General features: G+C 43.4%; 1 protein-coding gene across 6 annotated transcripts in view; it reads left to right on the top strand.

Moving 5' to 3' along the window:
* The window catches only part of ABLIM1 (actin binding LIM protein 1), a 190758-nt gene extending 177783 nt beyond the window's left edge, over nt 1–12975 (top strand). For 5 of the 6 annotated variants that reach the window (XM_071446240.1, XM_071446242.1, XM_071446243.1 and 2 more), the window contains 3 exons: nt 484–545; nt 852–912; nt 1614–4595. In XM_071446240.1, the coding sequence (XP_071302341.1) occupies nt 484–545; nt 852–912; nt 1614–1651 (161 nt within the window). In that variant the 3' untranslated portion in view covers nt 1652–4595. Of the gene's footprint in view, nt 1–483; nt 546–851; nt 913–1613; nt 4596–5683; nt 5765–6970 lie in introns of those variants that run through there. The other variant, XM_071446245.1, reaches the window with a different exon arrangement.
* Nucleotides 12976–19803: the final 6828 nt, after the last annotated feature.

Below are 19803 nucleotides of genomic sequence, written 5' to 3'. Positions count from 1 at the left end.
TCAACTCAAAGCTTGTGATTTTTTTATTAACCTTAGCACAGGTTGGAGAACTCCTTTATTTGAGGTATGTCCATCCCTCTTTGCAGGGATAATCAGTGCCATAATCATCAATTCCGTTTTGGAATCAGGGAAGATGCCAAAGCAGATGCCATGGGTGATCCATGAGCATTATTTTCAATCTAGGGGGGACCACCTTGATTTTGAGCCTGGGAAAATTAGTGTCCCTTATTAATGGCCTGCCACCATGGCATGATAAAGCTGTTTGTAACTTACAGAATGTGTGGAAGTTTGTGTTGAGTTTGGGACTGAGTTTCTTAAAGTCAGTGTGTCTCAGTTGTGTGTATGCTTGGTTCTATTAACTGTGTATTTTGTACTAGGTGATTCCTCAAGTGCTCTAGTTTTTTGGTGATTCCTCAAGTGCTCTAGTTTTTTAGTTTCTGTGGGATTTTTCCAGTAAAATATTTTCCCTTCCTCATTCAACAGCACATGCTTCAGCCTCCAAAACCTCTTCTCTCCCTGGGTATGGAAAAAATGGACTTCACAGGGTAAGAAGATGGTGATTTTGAGATGTGAAAGGTGGCTTTAATTATCCATGGTATTTATTTCCATATCAATTGTATTGGATTTTCAGTTTGATAAATGTTTCTTATAAAATTATCTGAAGTCAAACCAAACCTATTTTCCCCTCCCACAAACTACTTTGTTAAAAAGGCAAGAAAGCAAAGGAAGAAATGTTGGAAAATTGAGGGGGAAATAAAAAAATTAAAGCAATTTCTTTGTACCCATGTACCAACCTTCTTGTAAAGTCTTGAAGTGTGAATTTATGTTCTGTCCCTCTTTTCCTGTTACAGCCGGTCTCTACAGATTTTGGTCAGTACAACAGTTATGGGGATGTGAGTGGTGCTGTTAGAGGTAAGGATGAGGAGCTTTTCACAGTCTATTAGTAATAAATGTAAAAATGTGACAATGTTTGATCATTTCTGCTGTTTTATATGAAGGCTGTGGATGTGATTACTTTGTATTTGCTCAGTACATTTTAATTTTCTCTGGCAAATTCAATTAACTCAAAGTACTTCAAATACCTGTTTAAAATGTTGGGTTTATTTTGCTAAATCTGTTATGTGGAGCTGATCCTTGTTCATACTTTAGCATTGGATCAAATGGAAGGCAAATAACGTGTGCATTATCAGGAATATGAATGGAGTTCTGTGAATTTTGTGGGTTTTTTTCTCTGAAAATCACCATCAACTGTGCAGTCTGGAACAATGTGCCACAGTGAAGAAAGGGAGATAATGCCCTCTAATCCCCCTTGCTGCTCATGATCTTCATTATGACTTTGAGCTGGATGTGGTACCAGTCAGTGCCAAATAAAAATTGACAATATTATTCATGAAAGTTACAAAACTTGGAGAGTTAATGAAAAGAACTGTAATACTTGGAGTGTTCAACTCTACAAAGTCCAAAATTAGAAATGTTGCTGGCTTCAGAGAATCAGATGGGATTTCGGAAAAATCAGATATAACAAACAACAGAGAAGGATTCTCTGGTAGATTGTGACTGATTCCTGAGTTTCCACTCTCTAAAGCTGATGAGATTTCTCTTTTGCTTTTCAGATTTCCAGGTAGAGTACGGGTTTTCATCAATCAACTGACAGCAGAACCTAAAGCAGCTCCTTGTTCAACTCTGAATTTCTGCTACAGGGAAGGGTTTCTTAAGACAATAGCTTTGATTTTCCTGCATGTTTAAGCATAATCACCAATGTAGATCCTTATCAACAAAAAACAGGCACAGCCTCGGATTCCTCCTTGTCACCTCCCCAGAGCTGAGCTGAGACAGCTCACACCTGTTCTGTGACTTGCTCTGTAAAATCCACTCTGTTCCTGTATGAGTTATCTGTAAAAGCCTTCTCTGGACACGTGAGGGTGGATTTATTTCCAGCCTCTCTAGTACTGACCCCAGAGAGACGTAGAAAGTCTCTTCCAGAGGGAATTTTCTCTCATACCAGGAGCTTTGAACTCCTCAGTTTTACCCTGGGATTTGCTCTCCAGACAAGATGGCTGATCAGTAGTTTTCTACAGTGCTGCCATCCCAGATGAGCCAGAAAGAAGTGTGCTTGCAAATACAAACCTTTTTACTTCAATTACTGCCTGCAAGTTTTTTTTTTCAGAATGGTTTGAGTCTCCCTGGCTCCTCAGCACAATCACAATATGAAATGGCAATTTAAGAAATTGTTTAATTACTTGGATAATTTTGTTAATGGCATATCAAAATCATGATGATTGGAAAGAGAATAAGATTATGGGAGGGGAGCAGAGCTGTCCGTGTATTGTGCTCCAAATGTTATTTCCTTAGATTTAGTACCTGTGTCAAAACAGCACCTTTTTACCCCATCCCTGTTTGTGTTCATAGTAAAAATTACCCATTGTAGAGACAAAAAAAAAAGAAGGAAATCCCTCAGCTGATACAGTGAATTACAAGTAGGAAAGCCCAGAGGTGTAAGAGTGCTTTCTGTGCAGTTGGGTGGGATCTGAATTACTGCTAGGGAAGAACTAGAGAAGAATTTCACCTAGTCACTGGGGTGGGAGAGGGATCACCACTCTCTTGGGGTGCCCAGGTCCCCTGGAACGTGGTGCAGGTCAGCTCAGTGGGGCTGTCACCAGCCTGAGCAGGGACAGGAGCTGTGGTGCTGAGGGGACTGAAGGATCCCCCTGCCCACCTCACAGGAGTAGTGAACAGCAGCCATGGCAATGATTGAAATAATAAGACCAAGAATTAAGACTTAAAGGAAGTCTCAGGGCAAATTCACCTTTGTCTTCACCACTACTTGAGTGCCTTTACCCTCTGTGTGTGTAACCTCTGTGTCTGCTGTGTGCCTGTATCTGATGCAGTCCCTCCCGGATGGTCATGTCCCTGGAATGAGAATGGACAGAGGAGTATCTATGCCTAACATGTTGGAGCCAAAGGCAAGTGCAGATGTTACTCACTTTCCTTCAAGACTTTGAAGGTTTTACTGTGAAATGCAGATAAAATATGGGAAATGTCTTAGTTCCCTTGTTTTCTTTTACCTCGCCTCAGCCCCTGGTCCTTATGTGCCAAACCCATCCCTTTGTTCTGGACTGTGCTCTGCAGGGTTAGTGCTCAGGCAGGCTGAGGGCAGGCCTGTGTGATCCCTGGGGTAAGGAAGCTTTTCTAGGGACACAGTGACAGATGTGGAAGGTGCTCCATATAGCTGGTTCTCTGCCAGGCTTTCACCAGCCAAAGCACCAGGCCAAACTCAGATCTGTCCATTTTGAAAAGTGCTGCAGAATATTGTGGCTCACAACACACAGTTGAGGCTGTCTTAATTCCAAAGATTATGGGAAATCTTTGACTGGAAGTAAGATACCTACCTGTCTGTCTGGATCTGTTCCTCAGCTCTCAGCACTGCTAACCTGAGACCTGTCCACGGTGTTGAATTCCCTATATGAGAAACTCTTCAGGAGATTTATTGGAAAAAAGAGACAGTGTCTGCTAACTATAATTTGAGACACAAATTAAAATGCTTTTACAGCTATGTCTAGAGATGCCTGAGTTAAAAATGAATATATTATATCGAGGGAATTCAACCTGGGCTGTGTTTTAAATCTTATAACTTTATTGCTGGTGAACCTTCCATGAAATCATGATTTTGCCAAAGTTACAAGGATCAGAATTTCTGCAGTTAAGTGAGGAGCTCACTTTGCAAACCAGATAACTTCTTGTGCTTCCGAGTCACCTCCAGGCCAACTGTACAAGGCAATAACCCTGGCTGTATAAGCTGAGACCCCAGTGCACTGTGCAGTTACAAGTGGTTTTATATATTATATAAATAAGACTGTGGGGACTCCTAAGATAGTGCTTTTTATTCCAAATAATTTCTCTTTCAGTGCAATAGAAATTCTTACAGTCGTCACTGCTGTTGATGTACCCAGTGATTTGGGATGCTATTTTGGGTGACAAATTCTGTCAGTAGTATTAATGACTAAATTTAATTATTATTTATTAATGGTTATTTTAATTTAAAAAATTATGGGAAATTTCCTGAGATAATAGATCACTTTCTGTTGCTATTTATAAAGGTGATGCCAAATACTCAGGATGTGTGAATTGGCACTGCGTTTATTCATGTCAATTGTCCAATACTAACTTACACCTGCCAAAATAAAAGAAGCCAATTCAGAGTCAGCATGAAACATATGAAAAGTAAAGATTAATAATCCTAAGAATGACCAGATATTACCAAATGGTTCTCCAGAAAGGACAGAATTTGTGCATCTTGCCAGCCCAGACTGAGACATGCCTTGTTGTGAATATTTAAACATAAAATGTATTTATGACCATAGATCTTGACTTGAACTCTGCCTGTTTAAATATGAAAAGTTACATTTTAGTTTCCTATAATGCTGTTTATAGTAGCCATTTCCAGTACCAAACATAAAAAATGTAACTCCAAGTATAGACCTAATTGTACAATTGTGACAATGTCAGAATCTCATAAGAATCATATCTCACAATTGGTATGTAAGCACACATTATTTAAATTATTATTACTTACAATAAAATCAGTGGTGTGTTCATTGATGCCTGAATTTATGTTATTTATTATGTTTTTGAAAAGTTCATTGGGATAATTGTTAACAATGGAATGAACTTAATGGCTGAGTACTGCACAAAAGTTGATTGAGTCAAACTTCTTCAGATGTTGAAATAATGTAATTATTAGCATTTAATAATAGCTCAGCTCTCTCCAGGAGAGTGTTGGTGGTCTCACTCATATTCCCAGTGGGCAACTAAGACTCATAAATGACAGTAAAGGCTGAGCCAGTTGCCACTGAAGTTTCCAGAAAAACTTCATTGACTCGAGTAGGGGTTGGATGAGGGGTCTGGGAATGCTGCTTTCCTACAGAGGAATGCAGTGGGAAGGGCTCTAGAGATGCTCTGGCAGACAGAACATGAGCTCTCCTAAGTCATTCCAGGCATGGAAGTGTCTATCCAAGGGAAAAAAAAAAATAGAATTGAGTTTTATTTCCCAGGGATGATTCCAGAAACTGATTTTAATATTTTCTGAAATCCTTTCCAAGCAGCGCTGTTGCTATTAGTTGTTTGAATTCTTTAACTTAACCAAAAAGGCAAGGAAAACCATGTGATAAATTCTACTGAATGCAGTGGCCCCCACTAATTGATATTTTGCTTATTCAGAGATGATGCTGTTTTTATGCACTTCCATGTTTTTAAAACCCACTCACTGTCAGTCCTTGGGGCTGTCCACACTCTGGCAACCATTAGTTAGACCAATGAGTGACAAATGCAATTACTTGAATAAATTTATATGTTGATGGATAAGGAAATACATTGCCTAGAAAGAACTCTGCCTGACCAAAGCCAGCTGATGTATTATATACAGCATAAAAATTTTGGCTTTACAATATGAGGTATTCAATGCTAAACAAGTTCTAGATTTGTTCAGATCAGCTTGTTTTCCACACAACTTTAGGAAAAAAAGGATAAGAAAAAAAAACAAACAAACAAACCACCAAACTGATATTTGATTTGCAAAAGAAAACAAATATTTGTGTGTTTATGAAAATGACACACGTTTTGTTCTGTCTGCTTTAGACTATAAGTATAAATATCTCTTTTCCCCCTTTTTATACGTTGTTAACAGATTTTTCCATATGAAATACTCATGGTGACCAACAGAGGGCGAAATAAAATACTAAAAGATGTAGACAGAACCAGGCTGGAGGTAAGAGAAGCAAGTTCCTAAATGCTCTTTCCTGCTAAAGTTGTTTGTTGTTTGTGAAAGCTGAAACACTGAAATGTGGGTCCTGAGAAATGTGGGAAGATTTCTCAGCACTAATCAGGGAAAGAGGGATCAGACACTGGGAGGAAGCAGGTGCATCTCCTGAAACAATCCCCCACATCTCTGTCTCCCTGCTCATAGACTGAGCTTCTCACAATCCCCTTCTGTTTTCAGGCCTTTCATTATATACTTGTGGATTTGCTAAAAGCCCAAAATTGCACAAGTTTCATAAGATCCAGACTGGAATGGAGCAACAGTTTGTTCTTGGACCCTCTCTTAGCTAAGAGTCAGTGTCAGCCATCCTTGAGGACCAAAAGTCTAAGTTCCTTTAACTCATCAGGAGTCCTGTGACTTAGTTAGAAGACTGGCTGATATCCAAAAATGCAAGGATTTAAATCTCTGCCAACAAATAAATATAGTTTACAGCTTTGTGGCTTAGGAAGACTTAAGCAGCCCAGTGGAATGCTGGGGATGCTTAAGTCCTTAATCTTCTATGGAGATGAAAGGAAGGAGCCACAAGAATCTGGGTAATTTGGGTAACAATTTGGGTTTATTCCCATTTTTATTATTAGAATTCAGTGCTGTGTTAGATCAGTGCTACAGGGAGACACTTTCCCCATCCAGTGCACTGTAAAGTGGCTGAACAAGAAGTGATCTGTGCACAGGACAGCACCAAAAAGTGTTTCATTAGCAGCAGAGAAGTGTGCTGAACAGTTAGCCTGGCCAGACATCTTCCTTCTCAGAACTGGGAGCACATCAAGCTGCACCCTCTGCAGAGCACTACTAAAAACCCAGTGTCTGTTGGGATTTCCAAAAGCAGAGGTGACTTGCTAAAGCCTGGGACAGGGGTGTGCAGGAGCTCATCCTGTTCTCTGGTCTGTCACTGCCTGTTGGATGGCTTCAGACCAACAATTTCTCTGTCTCTTGCTTATTCAGCAAATGAAATATTCCCTGATTTGTTCCTTGAGCACCCAAGTCCATGAAGACTTGGATATGTGTATGGCCAAAGCATTATTTTTCCAGCAGTGGCTCTTACGCAGCGACATAAAATCCCTAAGGTGCTCCAACCTCCTTTGTCTCTTTGGCTTTGACTGACCATTGCCTTTTCTCCTTTTTTTGTTCCCTCCTGTTTTTTTTTATTTTTTGAAGCGTCACTTAGCACCTGAAGTTTTTCAAGAAATATTTGGCATGACGATACAGGAGTTTGACAAGTTACCTCTCTGGAGACGCAACGACATGAAGAAAAAAGCAAAACTCTTTTAATCTCCCTTTAAACAAACCCACCACAAATGATGCATAGAATATTGTATCACACAGTCCAAACTGTTTGGAAGCAACTACTTATCCACCAAAAAGGGAAAATCAACATAGTGGCACCTCTGCAAGTTGAACAAGATCAACAATTGCCCTCCTGGAATTCAGGGAGAAAATATCTGGGCTCAGAAACAGCAGTGATAGTTTTCAGAGGTGTCAACCTGTTACCTGATATTGTACAAGATAGAAAACTGTTCTGTTCTTCTCCCTCAATGATATTCCCTTTACTTCTCTCCACAATACGATGGACTTTATTGCTAGAGCCAGGAAGTGCCCTTAGGATGCCTTGTAGACTAAAGTAGTTGTAACCACTCCAAGAACTGGAAGAGAATATATACATATATAAATATATATATATATATGTATGCGTGTTTGCCTGTGTGCACACATGTATTTATATCTCTCCATCTATCTCTGTGTGTGTATATGTGTGTATATATGGAGAGGGACATAGGTAGGTCTGTAGTGAAGGAGAAGCCCCTTGTAACTTATCCCACATGGTCACATCAAGTCTTTCACCCAGCAGTTTCTTACTTGGCACTCTTTTGACATGGTGTCTTCTTCGTGTAACACAACCTGTGGTGGTGGGCACTCTGCTCACCTGCAGGACACACCACTTGGATTTCTGGGAAATGGACTCCTTGTAAATATTTGCTAGGATATAAGAAGTGAATTGCTGTGTGTGTGTTGTCAGTCTTCCCTCTTCCACACTTTCTGCTTGAATTAATAAGGCTGGAGCTTAACCAGTCCTTTGAATAATTTAAGATCACTTCAGTAATGGGAATGATGGAGAAGAGTCAGTTTTCTTGTAATTTACTCCAGGAGGTGGGTGCATGGGGGTGGGAGTGGCAGAGTGAAAAAATGCTATTTTAAGTGTGCCCTGGTTTGCATCCAGAGATTTCAGGACTAACTCCCTGCTAGTAATTACTAGTGCAGCTCATCAGGCAGCAGTGGAGTTGTAGGATTTTACAACGGCAGGGAGAATGGTTCTCTGCAAGCTAACATGCAAATTCATCCCTCTTAGGGAGGAAATGTTTATGAATTGAAAGGTACCATCGAGGTGCCAAGCTCTGCCAATAGAGGCTTTTTGATTAAACTGCAGTAGCTGTTGTCAATATGGCACAGTGCATGGGGCCAAGCACTCATTTTAGTTAATGTAGGTTTTCACTTGTGCTTGGAAAAGAGGGCACAGACTTTTTTTTTTTTTTTTTCCTGTCTTGAAGCATCAAAGCTCCAGCCTTGGTTATTTTTATTTCCCTTTGTGCCTGACTTGGTTTTTGAAGACAGAGTAATCATGCAAGACAGTTTCTGAGCTGCATTGAACTCCTTATTGCTTTCAGTCTTCTTCCAATATGCTGCAGCTTGAAAAACTGCCTGTATATACCTTAACTGCTTCTGGGCAAGTCCTATGCAGAGGAGGACACGAGCACCAAAGTAAATGAATGGATGCAGTGTGGCTGCTTTTTCTCTTCCTTGGTGCTTTACTGCCAATGCATAACTGCACTAATGGGCTCATCTCCTGACAGGAGAGGGTCATTTAGGTTCTGTGTCTGTCAAAGACTATCAAGGTTTTCTTTTTAATGCAGAAACTTCAGGCACTGGAGACATCAGAACCTTTGTATTTTCTGTTCTATGAGACATTGGTGTTAAAATCTGGAAGTCAGGAAGAGGAAACAGTCCCATGTAGTTCTGAGATTCAGTATCACTGTGTTGAGTTCTCTGTATCACCAAATGACATTTCACCATGAGCTGTGCAGGACAGCCCAAACCCTGCCTCATCTTTGCTGGTTACGAAGTCCTGTTGTGACAGATCACTGTGGTTCCTTTGGTAAAATCTGAGATCAAGATTCAGTAGGGGAGAGACAGAGACCAGGGCTCAGCACCTGCTCCGTGTCCCCAAGGGAATGGGGCTGTGGGACAGTGCCACCAAGGGTCTGGCACCATCCCAGGGAGCAGAATTCCCTGGGGACACTGTGACACACACACACACTTGTGAGTGAGCTCTCTGGGTGGCACCGAGCTTGCAGCAGGGATCAGGGTAACGTATTTTACCTCATTTTTCAGAACACAGATCTGAAAGGTTTTTAGAGGAGCTCTGAGAAGTAAATGGGAGTGTCAGGGGCTCAAAATGCATCTTTGAGTGACTGCTGAAAGCAAGTCCATACAGTGAAAGGACAGCAGTGTTTTACACTCACAGACTTTGTGAATGCTGGGGTCTCAGAAATTCAGTGTTTGGTCACCTGCAAGGTGTGGCTTAACCTTGAGACAAACATTTGAGTTTAAATGCATTTAAATTATTAAAATTCTCCACATTTTGTCATCCCACATCCTACAGACACTCAAACTATGAGGCAATACAGGTCTTTTAGTTCAAGTCACCCTGACCATACCCCTTCTAGACCTGAGGAGTTGTTCTCTCAAGGATGTGAGCTGCCAGTCTGCATTTTTCTGTCTCCATCTCTAGGTTACTACTGAACTTCTCACAGCACATATGAACACACTACCCAGTCATTTCAGAAATGACTAAGCCAGGTTGTTTTCTTACCTCTCCCTCCTATGCAAAAAAAAAAAAAAAAAAAAAGGAAAAAAAAGGAAAAAAAAAAAAAGAACCTCTTAGCCTGTGAAGAATGGCATGGTAATTTGGATCTGCCTCATCAACTGAGAATTTAAAACTGCAGCTTTAGCTTGGGAAGGAATGAAGAGTAGCCAGTGTAGATGTTGCAGAAACAACTCATCTCTGACTGGATTTTTGGGCCACTGCTGGCTCCCATCTCACTGGTGTGGAGCAGTCAGTGAATTCACAGCCCTCTGCACTAGACTTACTACTGCTTTACTCCTGACTGAGAACATGAAGGGTTTTCTGAGCTTCAGTTTCATGCCTGCAGTTAATTCTCAACCACCTACATGTAGACACACCCAAGAGATCATCTGTCCACAAAACCCACGCTGCAGCCACCCATGGGGGAGGGAGGATTTCTGCAGTGGGCTCTTTGTGATTGTCACTGCAATATTTTCTGTTCTTTCATCTGGTCTTCCCACCTAATGAAAACAAAATGTAGCCCCAGGGAGAAATTTCTCTGTAAGCAATTAATCATTCTCCTGGTATCCATTGAGTAGCAGTTCTTAGTAATTCCTCTCTTTGATATTCCCTTGGGACATGTCAGGAGTTGGACTAGATGATTTTTAAAGGTCCCTTCCAACCCAAATCATTCTGTGATTCTGTGAATATGCCTTAACACATGCTTGTGTTCTTCTATCTCCTGCAAAGCATTTGAGCTTCTGATAAAGTCCCATCCCATCAATGCTGTCATCACAATGTCAGTACCAAGAGGACTAAAAACTAGTTGCTTTTGTCTTCTTCTTTTTTCTCCTTTTCTGCTTTAGGAGTGATGTAAGAGCAAGGCCCAGTCAAACATTGCAGAATAACCCCACGTGTGCACCTGGGGTTAAGTCCACATGGGATTATGTACAGGTGCAGATCCTTGAGCACAGGTGCACTTGTGGCACACACCCTCCCCATTTGGAGCTCATTCAGTTGGGTTGTGGTGTGCTGTGGAAGGTCAGGCTGGGAGGATTCAGTAGCTTTGTGTGGGCTAAGACATCTCTGTGGCTCCAGTAGTGCTTTTACTTCTGTCAAGTCAGGTGTCACCTCTCCTCACAAAGTCCTGCAGTCCTAAATCTGAGGGCCAGGCCCTGAATGCTTGTGCCCTTTTCCTGTTGCAGTTGGGAAATGCTTTCTCAGCCCTGTAGCTCAGATGTCCTGCTGTTCAAGAGAGTTCAGCAGCACCTCTTCTGTCAGAGTTAGCTACACTGAAGTTAGACACCTTTTGAAGTGAATCCCTTTCCACAATGCCTGTGTCTCCTGGCAGGGTGATGTCAATGGACAGAGAAGGGTTAAGGTCTGGGAAGGAGGAGGGTTGGCATAATCTTGATTTCTGCAGGGCCTGCCAGGGTGATGCTTGGCAGGATTAGAGGAGAGCACTGGCATGAGCCTGTAGTACCTGTTTCAGACTGTGGGGAAGTCAAGTTTGGAGTTCATAGCATGTGAGCACCCACACTGAAATTAATGGTATGAAGCTATTAGAACAAACAACAGAACATTAGGTCTCAAATGGTAAAAATATGAACATCCCCTAAACTCCTCAGGGAATGATTTATCTTGGCTCCTCCTGACTTAGGAGGAGATGTTGGCATATTTGGCTTGTAGGGCAGACAAATGAAAACCACCCTTTCTCTCACTCCATGATTCATTGCTTTCCTCTGGAATGTGTTTGTGAAGGAGGATGTCCACATCCTGAATGTTACCTACAGCACTGAGGAACACCAGTCAGTGGTAATGACAATGCAATAAAACACTTGCAGGAAACAAGAATTAAACTAATCTGTCCAAAATGCCACTCATCTTCCCATGCCAGAGGGATGCTTAGGGCTTGTCTCCACTGCCCCCTTCCCCATTCAGTTCTCCCCAGGTCACAGTCTGGTTTGTGCCCTGTCAAACTTTGTGGCCCTGTCAACACACCCACTAGAGTCCAGCATAGACTTCAGGGTAGATGCTTAGCAAGGGCTGGTCTTGACAATATGTGGTACATTTTTACCCCATTGCTGCAAAATGAAGAGCTGGAGAGAGCTCCTGAGCACTGTGACAGTAGCACAATGCACCTTTTTCCCTTAGTGTAGAACACTCCTATCACTGTGGGCTGCAGCATTGCTCTGGCTGGTGAGTTTTGCTTTGTGATTTCTCCCACATGCCTTTTTTGTGCTTAATAAAATAAGAGACAACGACAAAAAAAATCCATCACAATGCAAAGATACTGAGTTTTCAGTCAGACAACTCTGCTGGCAGGAGCTGTGTGATGCCCACATTTGGCAGAAGTGTTATTAATTTTAATGTAAGCATCAGTGCAGGAAGTGGGAATGTAATTGGCCATTAATGTTGTTTGCCTGTATGCAAAATAAATTATTTGTTGCCCAAAGGGCTTCTAACAGGAAAATAGATTTCTGCTAATGAGTTGCTCAGAAATGCTCGCCTTTGTGAAGAGGTAATACTTCCATGTGCACTGTGGTCCTTCTTTTGAGGTGAAAGAGAGATGACTGAAGGCAAAGCTGTTGTGTCAGGATCACCACAGTGAGCACAGGTGTTGCTCCCAGGACCCTGCCCCTGGGCATGGAAATGCAGCTCTGGGAATCCCAGTGGTGCCTTACCAGGCTGAGTCTCTGGCTCCCTTAGGATGCTTTGACAGCTCCCACTGGATGCTTGCCTGGGCTATTGTCCCTGAACACCTTCAGAATGCACTTGCCCCCAGATGCAAACCCACTGGCACTGCACCCCTGGGGCCAGGGAAGCCTCTGTGCCCAGCCAGGAGCTCCGTGTCACTCCCAGAGCAGCCCTGTCCAAGCACTGAGGCTTGGTCATCGTGGACAACTCTTCCTGTAAGGGGGCCTTACAGCTGGGGAATTTTTTTAAGCTTTGGAAACTGAAACTAATTTTTTAAAGGTACACTTTCCTTTAAATTGGTAGATTTTGGCAATAGGATTTTTTATTATTTTATTTTTCTTTTCTCCTCCCTCCACATGTTACAAACCAGCGTTTTGGGGAGGTGTCCCTGTGTTTTCCATTCATCTGTCTCTTTTTCTGAGTCTCTGTAAAAGTGAATCAATGTCTTGTCTGTACAGTAAGTCTGCTTGTATGCATAATGAGAAGTTGAGCTGGGTTGCTGTTCTGTACAATTAGTGTTTCCACTGTCATATTGCAAACAGCACATATTGCACTCCTGTGCCACTGTAATCTGCATCACTGTTGTACTCAAGTCAATGAATAAAGTTTGGAGCTTTATTCTTAATTTCTGGATTTATGTTGCCTCATTTATTTTGGTTTTTCATTTTGCAGAGTTATAAGAAAGTTCTCTTACAAAATTAGGAAATGCTCTCAAGAAGAGCTCTCAGAGAGGTGAGATAGGAATGATAAAGGCAAGCCAGGAGAAAGTAAAAGGTTTGAAAATTGTCACAAGGCTTCTTGTAACTAAGCCACTAGAAATAGATAGATAGAAAATAGATTCATGTAAACCACATAGAAGTGTTATTTTTGTTGTCAATTGATATTTAAAATGTCCTGAGATACCAGCAAGGTGAAACAGACTGTGTTGTTGTGTCAGCTTCAAAGGCTAAATTGTTTCCTTTCTTGATGTTTGCAAATTCAGCTAAAATGTTATTCCCCATCTTGAAAATGTTTTATATTTTCAGTTAGGTGTTGGTTTAATCATCTAGAGTATAAGCCTGCCTAGCCTGGTGTGGGTGTGGAAGGTGGGGGCTGGTGCCACCCAAGGGTGTTCATCACACCCATCCTGTGCTGAGCTCCTGGGGTCCAGCAGAGCAGGGTGGCAGCAGAATTGAGCACACAGCCCCTCCAAGGATGGGTGCAGCACAAACCCTGCACGGTCCCTGAGCCTGCAGAAAGCCCCTGCAACACCAGGATCTGTGCCCTGCAGATACCAGGTTCTCCATCTTCTCTCTCAGCCCTCTGAGGCTCCTCCCTTGCCCTGCCTTGATGTTCTGCACAGGTTCTGCCTGTGACAAAGGTAAAGCTTCCCCAGGGCTTTACTTCCATGTGCTGTGTTGAGTGTTTAATGGCTGAGTCTCAGATGAGATGGGGGCTCAGGTTCCTGCTTGGAGAGCAGCAGCTGGGGAATTTGATACCACTGTGAAGTTGCCCTTTAGCAAGGTTCATACCTGCCCTGTTCACTTCCCAGGCCATGCCTGGATCTCTGCTGTGCTCTGTGTGTTGTGACTTGCACAAGAGAAACTTCTCTCTGAAAAAATCCAGCAAAACAGCCTGGTGAAGGTTAGAGGAGTCCTTTCTTTGGATTGCATCTCTGGGCATCTCCTGTCACCCTCCCTGGGTATCTTCAGTCCTTCAGGATGTAAGGAAGTCTGTGCATGGAGTACCTGCTTAAAAAACCACAAGTGTAAGTCTGTGATTTGGCCTTGCAACTTCTCTTGAAAGTTTCCTAAGCACAGAAAAAACTCAAAACCCAAAATCTCCCTTTGGAGTTTCTTGAAAGTCACCAGCTGGCAGCCTGCTCCCTCCCTGTGACCGTGTTCACTGAGGTCTGAGGATGAGAGAAGAGATGAGGATCTGACTCCATGTTTCAGAAGGCTTGATTTATTATTTTATGATACACATAATATTAAATCTATACTAAAAGAATAGAAGAAATGATTTCATCAGAAGGCCGGCTAAGAATAGAAAAAGAAAGAATGATAACAAAGGCTTGTGGCTCGGACAGAGTCTGAGCCAGCTGACTGTGATTGGCCATTAATGAGAAACAACCACATGAGACCAATCACAGATCCACCTGTTGCATTCCACAGCAGCAGATAACCATTGGTTACATTTTGTTCCTGAGGCCTCTCAGCTTCTCAGGAGAAAAAATCCTAAGGAAAGGATTTTTCAGAAAATATCATGGCTACACCTCCCTGCAGCAGCAGCTACAGTGAAGTGCCAGCCCTGGGACATGTCCTGCCAGCCCTGGACATCCCAAGCAGCAATTCCCTGCTGGGGATCTTTGCCCTGGCAGGGTTATGGAGCAGTTGCTCCACCACAGCCTCCCCCAGACCACAGCATTGGGAAAATTATCCCTGACTGCACTTCTGTGTGTAGAGCAAATTCACAAGGAACTGTTCCAGCCATCAGCCCCACAGTGTGACAGTGCCAGCCCACCTAAGCACATTTTTAATTTCTCTCCAGTTAAATACACAAGCCCACTGAAATCTAAGTCTAGGATTGCTTTTTCTTTTTTTTAATTGTTAGCCCATTTCCCCCTGCTCCCCTCCTCCCCACAAGTAATGTGAAGTTTATGACCCCTGAGTAATGACTGTGGAATGCTCTGCATCCTACAGCCATCTCGAGGCATCTGGCAATGGGAATCTTCACAGCATGTAAAAAATACACAGATAATACCATTGTAAATAACTCAGATCAAAACAAGTCAAATGTCAATGCTAATTTGCTGTCAAGTATAGCCCAAGACCACTTCCTCCTGCAAGAAGAGAGACCCAGTTCCCAAGTGTGTCTTGCTCCCCACCAAAAGAAGCTTATTCTCCACCAAAAATCTCTCCAAACTCTGAATTAACAAGAGTGGAGATTTTTTCCCCTTTGCTGTTTTGTTTTTTCTCTAGCTTTTGTGCCTGTCTGCTGCAGAGTCCAAGGCTGGGAAATGAAACTTCAGTTTTGCCTGACATTTTTCTATTGTAAAAAAAGGACTCTTGGGAGAGATATTTACTGTTTTCTATGGCTCAGTCAGAGGGCAAGAGAGAAAAGTTGTTCCAGGAGTCCCCATTACAAAGCATTTTTTCACATAGGCTCACTTTTATTTTTTAAAGGCTGGGAGATGAAAGAGCCAGCAGCCCTGGAACAGGAAGTTTGCTGTACATCCAAAGGTCAGGTGGGTCTCAGACAGTCACTGCTTGCAGCTCTTTTGTGTACACACTGCAGATTAAAATGGACATCCCAGGCTGCATGTAGCCATGGCAGTGATGGGGGCCCACGGGTTTGGGGGGAAAGGAAGAGAGGGGAAGCAGGGAAGCAGCAGAGCACAGCCTCTCCTCAGGCTGGGATTTCATAAGACAAAGCACTGGGTGGCTGTTCAGCCAGCTTAAGGTATTCCCACGCCCCCACAGCTTTTCCCTGCCATCAGATATGTCAGCATGACTGCTTGTGGGGTCACTCTCAGTGACATTCGGGAACTGATCCTTCTTAGAAAAATATTTTTTTACTTTTTATTTCACTGCACAGCGTTGTTGGGGTTTTTTTTAATATTTTTAAGCTGAGTTGGTTCCCTGCTCTGAGTGTATCTCCCAAAATAATTGTGCTGGGCATGAAAAATGGGGTGGGCACCAGTGAAGAGTGGTGTCTGAAGGAAAAGCAGAGCACAGTGAACAGCCAGTGATAGTGCACTCTGTGTGTCAGGAAATCTGTCTCAAGTCCATGGCAGAGAGGGCAGCTGGTAGCATTGCCCTTGTCCCTGCCATTCCAGCAGTGCCAGCTGTGACTGTCCATTGGAAGGGTGGCATTGTCTCCAGGGCCTTTGAGGGTCACACTGCAGAGCCAGGTGTGTGTGCCAAGTCATGAGTGTTTCAGCTGCTGCCCCAGTATGAAAGAGGGAAGGAAGGGAATGGAGTAAACCCCACCTTCAGCCTGCACCCTCTGGAGGAGAAGGCTGTGCTGCTGGCAGGGGAAGGCAGGTGCACACCCTGAGGGTTCCATGGCCTGTGCCAGGCTGCTGTTCAGGGCAGGAGCTGGGGCAGAGCCTTGCCAGGCACACTTGCTGTGCAATGTAATGTCTCTGCTAAAAGTGTGGCAGGACTCTTTGGACATAGGTCAGGAGAAGATGATCTCTGCAGAGCTGAGTTCCTCCCAGTGAAATTCCCAGCCTCCAAAGCTGGCATGAGTAAGGGGCTGGATGTAAATGAATAGAGCATCCCTGGGCAGCCAGTGGAGAGGCATCAAAAGGTGAGAGAGGTCTGGCAGGAGCAGACTGACAGATTTGGAGGCTGATTTTGCTGCTTGGGCTCTCCACACTTGGGAGTCATCTATTTCCTGTAATTTGGGCTATCCCAGACCCCACAGCTCCAGGCAGTGGAGGGGAGAGTCCATGGTAGAACCAAACCTCTCTGCAGGAGTAGCCCAGCAATGGTGCCAGAGGGAAACAGGGCTCCCCCTTGACTGCCTCTCCTGGATTTAGGCTAGATACTGCAGGGGAGACAAAATGCAGCTGACTCCATTCAAGGAGTTCATTGACACCGGCTCTGAGGCTTTATGTGAACCAAAGTGTTTGCTGTGAAGCAGGAGACAAGGTAATAATTGAATCAGGGCTCACAATGAATGAGCTGCTGCTGAGAAATGCCTCCTTTACAGCCCTGATAGACTCAGATGCTCAATGACTGCCAGGAGCAAACTCTGTGGTATCTCAGCTCTTACCCTAATTACCATTTACAGAGGAGTTGCTAGATGAATGAGGACTGCAGTATAAAGGACTTTAGTAAGATTTATTGATGAGACTACATAAATAATTCCCCTTGCAATGATCCATTTAAGACCACAGATATTGTGGGAGGAGGAAAGCCACTGTTTGATATTTTGAATGATTTTAAAGTGTGTGTTTTATTTTTATGTTTCAGCTATTGCTGTTCCCTTAAAAAAAAAATCCTCCTCCTGCCACCTAGGTCTGTGAAACAATAGTAGGTAATTGAATATAAGCTTCTTCTGAGGCCAGTAAATATTGGATGATAGAAATGATTCTATGATAACTGCTCTGCCATGGTGTTCAGGCAGCCCAGAGCATAATGCTTCAATGCCCTAATGTTGCTGTGACCTCTTGGCACTCAAAGTTGGCGTTTTCCGTAACTCACTAATTGTTCAGCTTCCTGAAAATTACGTGTGTGCTCTTTCTCCCTTGGGAGCCATCCCAACAGAGGACCCTTTGGAGATTTTTCCTGGGCCTGGCCAGTTTGAGTGAAAATGGAGGTGCCAACAGGGCAGGCAGATCACCTGGGGGGTAAAGCTGGCTGAAAGATTGACCCTGGGAAGAAAAAGTGAGTAACATTTAATCATATCAGCAGTTTAATCATATCAGCCTCGACATGCAGCCAGCCCACTGCCAGTGCTGACACAAGGAAAGGGCTTCACCAAAGCAGAACTGAGCCCCCTGCAGACCCCAGGATTTGACTTCTTCTCCTCATGGCGACACCCAGGAATGCTGACCTCAAATTAACTAAACTTAAATAAACCAAATTTACTAATCATCACCCCAAATGCCTTTAATTGGGACATTAAAGATTAATGTTTAAAGATTAATTAATTGCCCCATTAAAGATTAGCTCACTGTGGAATGGAGTAAACCAAAACAAATTTAAGACACTTGCAGTCTGAGTTTGGTAGGATGTTCTGCAGGACCCTTGAGAGATACTAAAGCTGCTGTGGCTCTCCAGTTCACCAGCACTCCTCTGCTGTGTCACCTCCTGCTGCTGCAGCACTGATGCCTCTGAAGATGTCAACACTGTGTGCAAACACTTGCAGGTTACTTCAAGAAACGTTCCTTGGCGGTGCTGTGGCTTTGTGCTGAAAACCAAGAGCCACAACAACAGTATTTGGTGGGTGGCCAGTGAGAAGCAAGTGGGGGACAGAAGAGGCAAGATCTTTTGAAACAGCTTCTGAGAACTGCTTATCAGCAGAAACCTCATCCTGTAGCAGGAACCCACAGAGTGCCCGTGCTGCGTCTGTCCGTGGGGAGAGCACAAGGTGCATCCAGGCTGGGCCATGTGCACCTGCACAGCCCCTCCTGCCCCACACAGCCCCTGTGGCTGCAGCTCTCTGCTGCCTGGGCATGGGCAGATGGTGGCCTGAGTGTGCAGGAAGGGCAGGCCACTCTTCCCTCCTGCCACATGCTGAAGGGTGACGCACACACACCATTGCCCAACGCAGCCCTCGTGCCCCGCGCTCCTGGGCGCCTCTCCCAGTTGCTCCTCTCCTCCAAAAAAACCATTTCTGGGCACCTGGCCTGCACTGTGAAACAGCCTTTGTGTGATATTTTGTCAGCTACAAATAATTGAAAAAGGCCTACATAAAGTCCTAATTGTGTCACAGAACAGGCTCTTCAGTCATCCATCTTCCTATTAAACTTGTGAATTTCAGCTACTCAGCCCTGTTGGAGTTATTTTCCCCTTCCCCTCCTTCCTCTTTTAAGCTTCTATTTATATTCTCTCAGTTGTCTCTGCCAGAAGATCTCATGTGGATACATTAGGCCTTTTCAAAAGGAAAGTTGGATTACAGCGATTTTTCTCCCCGTAGGACACAACAGCTTCATCATTCATAACAGAGCAATACACTATAACTTCATTATAGATGGCATGAAGCTGGCCTATTTAAACAGAATACTTAATGATGGTTGGAAAGGCAGGAGAAATTCAGCTCCACAGCTCTGTGTGTGAAAAGAGAAACTGCATTTTTTTGGTATTTACCAAGGCAGATTTCTTGATTCTTGATTAAATCTCTTTTCACAGGAACAAAAAAAAAAAAAAAAAAAAAAAAAACAAGGGGGAAGACTCAACTGACATGGTTGAAACTTATTTATTACCTGGTAGTTAATTCCACTTTGGCAGGTAGTCTGGCATACCCTAACATCTAATATTTATAGCAGGAAAGGAAACTTGGACTGCTCCATAGTGCTCAGCCTCCAGTGAAACAATCTGCAGTTTATTGGTGCTGTAGGACCACAGGTTCTCATTCTTTCCCCTTGCCCCTCTCAGCAGTGCTGACCACAGAGACTCTGCACCTTGACTTGGACTGAGGAGAACTGGTTAGGGCCTAAAGAAAAGCTGCAGACTGAAAACCACTCTCTTTGGGAAAATGCCAGAATAAATAGCCTTCTGCAAGCTCACAGTTGACATCAGGCCACAGTTTGTGGTGATGTTGGGGGCGGCTTAAAAAATCCCAGTGAAAATGTAGCAAGACATAAAAATTAATCTTTCCTCATATTTTGATAAAATTAGTTTTTCTTCTCACCCGGGTAAGCTTTCCTGGTGCTGAAAGGTGCCAAGAGTTCAGCTCTGTCCAGGCAAGTCCTCCATCTACAGCTTGAGACTCCACACAGATTTTTTTTCTTCTGACTTGG

Source organism: Agelaius tricolor, unplaced genomic scaffold, assembly GCF_023055355.1.
Source record: "Agelaius tricolor isolate 1412-34295 unplaced genomic scaffold, bAgeTri1.0.p SCAF_22, whole genome shotgun sequence".
In the NCBI taxonomy this organism is placed as follows: domain Eukaryota; kingdom Metazoa; phylum Chordata; class Aves; order Passeriformes; family Icteridae; genus Agelaius; species Agelaius tricolor.
Note: the sequence above shows the minus strand (reverse complement) of the source record. Positions and strands in the feature narration are given on the sequence as shown.